The sequence below is a fragment of the Anomaloglossus baeobatrachus genome, chromosome 6 (genome assembly GCF_048569485.1).
Source record: "Anomaloglossus baeobatrachus isolate aAnoBae1 chromosome 6, aAnoBae1.hap1, whole genome shotgun sequence".
NCBI lineage: Eukaryota > Metazoa > Chordata > Amphibia > Anura > Aromobatidae > Anomaloglossus > Anomaloglossus baeobatrachus.
This window is the reverse complement of record NC_134358.1, coordinates 86,140,520-86,146,688: the sequence shown is the minus strand read 5'-3', so window position 1 is coordinate 86,146,688 and position 6,169 is coordinate 86,140,520. Positions and strand designations below refer to the sequence as shown.

The 6,169-nt window shown below is 42.6% G+C and overlaps 1 protein-coding gene across 2 annotated transcripts in view; it reads left to right on the top strand.

Annotated features, from left to right (window-relative positions):
- The window catches only part of POP1 (POP1 ribonuclease P/MRP subunit), a 74,434-nt gene extending 68,687 nt beyond the window's left edge, over positions 1–5,747 (top strand). For both annotated transcript variants that reach the window (XM_075353083.1, XM_075353082.1), the window contains exon 16: positions 2,152–5,747. In XM_075353083.1, the coding sequence (XP_075209198.1) occupies positions 2,152–2,788 (637 nt within the window). In that variant the 3' untranslated portion in view covers positions 2,789–5,747. The remainder of the gene's footprint in view (positions 1–2,151) is intronic.
- The last annotated feature ends 422 nt before the right edge of the window (positions 5,748–6,169 follow it).

Here is a 6,169-nt window from a genome sequence, read left to right as displayed (position 1 = left end):
GTTTTATTAAACTGACTAGCACAACCACTTGCGATCACAAGTACATTGTATAGTGTGAGCATACACAAGCATTGCTCACATAAAAGAAATGAAACCGTATACAATTTTCCTTCCTATCCAGTGTGCAATAAACCATAGGATTTCCAGCGTAACGATTAAAATATTCATTAAAGTAACTTAAATTGCATCATTTGCCAATTCTGCGGATATAGTCTCTAAACCGCTGACCCAATGCACCCCATTGTTTCACACATTTATCGGTTGCTCCTCTTTTTAATACATACCCTTTTTTATGTTGTTCAGACATCTTAAAACTTCATCTATTAATGGAGGAGCACTTGCTAACCAATACTTGGCAATAGCTTTCGTTGTTTGGTCTAATATTTTGGAAATGGCCATCTTAACCGAATGAAGAATCTCCAGTATCTCCTACTAGAGCCAAGACACCGGATTTAGGACTAGATGGGATCTGAATGTCATAAGCCTCCATAACTAGTCTACCAACACTTTCACACAACTCTGTTCACTGCGAACATGACCAAAACCTATGGATTAGGCCTGCTCCCCTCACCCCGCAACGTGGACCATAGTCGTCTATTCTGAGACCCATCCTGCATAATATCTTTGGGATTCTGTAGTCTCTGTGAATAAGAAACAGTTGAGATCTTCTCTAGGCAGTGTTGATCAAAACCGTTCCTATTGCTTTCAAGGTATCTTCCCATTCCTCCAAAGATGTATTACCCACATCTTTCCCAATTGGCTATAACTAGGGCCATAGGATCCCCTAAATTTTCAGTTTTACAATAAAGAAATAATGCTCTTAGCAGCTATACCCTGAACCACAAAGTGGAGTAATCCCTTAGATGAGATGGAGAGGTCAGATACCACTTCCCGGGATTTTATGGCGTGCATCGGTTGTAGGAACTTAAGTAAATTGAACTTGCGCAAACTAAACTCCAGTTTCAAAAGCGCAAAAATACCATTAAGATAGAATTGGTAGTGATTTCACACCCCAAACCCCTTCCAGAGGCTGTAATTCCATTAATCCAGAGTTATTCCAGATAGGAGTTAGGTTTGTAGACTTTTTAACGGTAGAATTCTATTCTGTAGAATAGGACTCTTACTTTCCTGCTCTATGCCTTGGTATTTGGCCACTTCTGCATCCTATCAGAGGTGGCTGGTTTGTGCGTTTAATGCTGCCTAAGGCCTCTTTCACACGTCCGTGTCTCCGGTACGTGTTTGGTCCGTTTCCTCACGTACCGGAGACACGGGCACATGTAGACCCATTAAAATCAATGGGTCTGCGCTCACGTGCGTGTTCTGCCATGGACCCGGTTTACGTGTGGAGCATACGTGTGTCCCACACGTCAACATGTCCGTTTTTCTCCGGCATCACGGGTGTCACATGGAACGCAAACTGACCACACGGAGGTGTTCCGTGTGACACGCGCTGGAGAAAACACACGTGTTTGAGAAAAAAAACCAAAAAAAACTTTACTCACCTTCTCCAGCCCTCCTGTCTCTGCTGCTGCTGTCACTTGCTTCCGACCGCCGCTCATTATGCTCATTGCATATTCACTTCACTGCGGCCGGAAGCAGCAGCGGCGGGGAGTCTGCAGGACCGGAGACCGAATATCCGCACCACGGAGAGCAACGCCAGGGACAGGTGAGTAGAAAGTTTCCGTTATCTGTGTGTTATCTGTGCTATAAACATGGCTCACGGAGGGCAAAAGCACCTTTGACATGTCCGTGAAAAACGTGCGTGGTTTTTCACGGATGTGTGAAAGAGGCCCAAACCTGTAAACCAGCGAGCAGCAAGCATTGCAGGCTTTTATGACCTTCCATGAACTGTTGTGGTGCATACATGGGGAAGAGACCTGCTAATTACCTCTAGCACCTATGGGGAGAGCTGGCCAGGGGCATCGCCAGCTTTGACCATCCCTCCGTCTATAATCTCCAGCCAGATATTCAACGTATATTTTCTCTGAAATGCCGTAACATTTCGGAGAATAATCTGAAGTTGTGCAGCCAAGTTATGATTTGTGCTGCCATCGGTTTAGGCAGCATGAATCGCCTGACAGGTCCCTTTTGACAGTTTGTGAGGGTAATCCTGATCGGATAAGTATGCTTTTTCTTTCTTTTCCTTTTTAGGAGCAAAAAGATCCTGAAGATGCTTTCTGCCCTTATTGCTCCAGTTAAATGTGGAAATAAAAGAATGCAAGATCTGCATTCACAAGACTTGTCTGGTGTGATGGGCTCCCTTCTGTCTGATTTCCCACGGTCATTGGTTTGGGTTCGGCTCTCAATGATGACTAAGGGTAGTCCCGAGCTCCACTCCTTGATCTGTATGCCATCCGAACAGGACCTCCTTCACCTACAACAAGACAAGTCATTCGCTGGTCCTGTGGAGCCAAAACATGGGGATCATTTTAAGAAGAAAGTATTGAAACTTAAGAAGGACAGAAAGAAAATGAAAATGAAGAAAAAGACAAACAACGATAGAAGTGATGCTACAGAAGAGGCCTTGTGTAGTGCTGACCTGACGCTAGGACTCTGGCCTAGTCCTCTCCCGGAGCTCACCGGTCACTGCAATCGGCTGCTTCTAGGTTATGTAACCCAAGGAGACTTCTCCATGGCAGTGGGTTGTGGTGAGGCTTTAGGATTTGTTAGTTTAACGGGACTAGCACACATGTTATCTGGTCAACCTCAAGACAAGACCGGTCTTGTATTAATTAGGAACCTTACCTCCTTTCAGTACAGATTTGCCAAACTGACCATTGAGGTATAAATTTCAACCGGATCCATTTCTATATATTTAAGTGTGAAGACCAATAGACTAACAATATGGCACCTACATACCCAAGGCATGAATCAACAAGTGCCATACCCTTACCCTTATAAACACAATTCCTAAGTTATGAATAAATATCGGTAGGGCCTCATGCACATGGCCATACTACAGCTCCATGATGGGCACCAGTAGATGTGCTGCTATTTTGTACTGGGCCATACTGAGATTTATTTTTTTCTGTTGTATTTTTGTCTGCTCCATTGGGACTGAAAAGCGTAGCCCTGGCACACCCAAACGAGAAAGAAACAGATATGGTGGTTTTTATAATTATTTTTATTATTATAATTCTTCACTCATTTGCAAAATATCGAGTTGTAACCTTCATTCATTTCATGAACGTTTTCGGCATTAAATAGCCTTTATCAAAAAATTAGGACTGCATAAACAAAATAACAGAATAAACAATTAGTATATATGTATTTTTTAAGATCCATATATAACATCATTTTAATTACAATAAGTCGCCACTGGATCATAATAATATAATAGAACGAAAAAGTATAGGTGTATCATGAAAAATGACTGTAAGCGCCCATGTACCTAAGTTTACTGGGTCACAGAGTGTGTGCATCTATAGAGGTCTGTATAACCGGTAAGGCTGTAAAATAAAAGAAAAAGCCATGTGACAGGCCTATTAGGAATGTAAGGAAGGAAAAAAAATTAAAACAAAACACAAAAACCAAAGTAAAAATAGGAAAGAGAAAAAAGGGAAAAAGAAAACAAAAGGGAAAAAAAAAAAAATCTAAGGCTATGTGTCCACGCTGCGGAAAATGCGCGGATTTTGCCGCGGATTTCTCACGGAAAAGCCGCGGATTTCCCGAAAATCTGCAGCACAGCTACTCCCCAGCCATTTCTATGGCATTTGGGAAATGCTGTGTCCACGCTGCGGATTTTTCCGCAGCGGAAATCGTGCGGATTTTCGTCCGGAAAAATCTGCAACATGTCAATTATTGCTGCGGATTTTCGTCCGGATTTTGGCTATAAAATTGGAAAAAAAAAAAAATCCACATCAAATCCGCAGTAAATCCGCACCTATGAAAAGGTGCGGATTTTGCGGGAAAGCTGCGGATTTTGATGCAGCAAAATCCGTAGATACATAGTCCCGTGGACACATAGCCTAACAGCTAAAACCATATGAACAAATACCTGGTAAAGCTGGGAATCGGCATATAAATAGAGGCAAAACACCTATACAAAGAATAAGTGAGTTAGCACCACGTGTCACAAATAGAAACATAAGATCTAAGGACCTATAAACCATACCTTATGTGATACAAGAAATACAAGCAGGGCCGTGCTCTAGCGTCGTGCAATCAGGACACCATGCAGAGATCTTTAAATAGTATAAAGACTGGTCTCTTGACCAACCCAGAGAAATATTGACAGTCACGTGTTATAAGGCAAAGCAGCAGGAATGAAAGCTAACAAAGAAAGCAGAAGGCACATAAGCATGGCTGAAGGAGCTCATTACCATGACAGTAAATGAATGACAGAGGCAGAAAACAAGAGATAACTGACGGTTTCTGCACAATTCTTGATAGGTTAATATGAAGATTATAGTAAAGCCAGAAAAAGGAAAAGAGATTGAAGCATAAAACTACATAAAAAGGAACATAGAAAAAAAAAAAAAAGAGGTTATAGCAACGCACAAAAAGGAGGTAAAAAGTAAAATAAAAATATCTACACCCCTCTATTTGACAGTGAGCAAGATTATCCATTTATAATAATGCTCCATTGGGACACCATTAGGGAACTGTTCTCCACATGAATTGCTCTCCTATAGAGCATCCTGTGGTCCATGGTATAGTTAGGTTCACTAAAGCATATGACTGGTCAGGTGCAATATGTACCTAGAACCACGAGCAGTACATGTTGCTAATCCCTGGCTAACCGTCCCTGTATCTAGTAGCATAGAGAGATCTTTAGAAAGTATTTCTAAAGATCCTCCATTATATGAAAATGAGGCCAGGGAATAGTCCCCGGTGCGTTAGTTCCGTTGGCTAGTTGGCCCCCTTAGCATGTAAGCATGCTCCTGTAGGTGTGCTGACATGCTAATGAATGCGCAGGGTCAGAGGCATGGTCATACTCACCTCTCTGCTGCCACCACGCCCGACACTAGATTTTGGCTCAGTGCGCATGATCACCAGACTTCCGGTCATGCACACTATGAAGCCGGGTGTATGCATCCTGGTTTTAAACTGGTGTAGTGCGCATGATCAGAAGTTCCAGGGACTTCTGATCATGCGCAGTGACCCTAAGCCCAATGTTCTTAGGCGGTGCCACGGACACAGGTACTCGCACCACTGCCGATGATGACAGTGGGTATTGAATAGCATGTTGATGCGCTCCTGTTGGTGTGCTGCCATGCTAAGAGGGTAGAATGAGTGCAGGAACTAACGCCCTTATGACTACTCCCTGGGCTCATTAGCATATCATAAAGAATCTTTAGAAATACATTTTCTAAAGATCTTTTTCTATGCTAGTGTATACAAGAACGGTTAGGCAGGGATTAGCAATATGCACTCAGAACTGCTCGTGGTTCTGGGTGCATATGGCACCTGACAATTTCCCTTTAAGAGGTCCAGTGACAAAGGGGTTTCTGACCTCCTTTCTTAATTTTACATATGCCTTCAGTGTGGTTTGAAGAAGGGGAGAAAAAAATGCATTTACTGAACTTAGCCCGTATAGGCTAGGTCTGGTGACATAAGGAGAGAATCCCCCCCAAAAATCTGCTTCTTTGGGAGGATGCCTTCCCAAAGCTGGAGAGTTTGGAGCATGCAGCATTTATTTGTTGGGTACCTTTTATGTAAACTCTTTTTTTGTGTGAATCCGAGCTGTGATGTGGCCTTGTGCAAGAGACCGGACCTCCGATATCAGATCGCTTTATTTCCAGATATTATCAGCAACAATTTAAATATTAAATCTTATTTTCTTGGAGACTGACTTTTGTTTCGGACTGCTGTAGATTTCTGTTCGTAGCTGCTAATGTATCACTGTGTGTTAATACTGTATAATGAATGTGGCATGTCCCATTTTCATCTCACTGGTCTATAAACCTGCATATTGCCCTGTGTGTGAGTTTGGGTCATGTATGTGCAGGAGACCTAAATTGGCCTTAGGGTAAACCACACTGACACAGGGTCAGAGCATGTGCCGGGATATGTATGTACCGGCCTTGTGCTTCTTATAGGCCTAGGAGTCTGGGCCGGTCTGTTCATCATGGTTCCTTCTCGTTCTGTGATACTATGTGAAACCAAACTTGTAGTAAGCTCTTGTATCAAGTGCTAGTAGGAAAATGTAAAATGGCAATTATAAAGG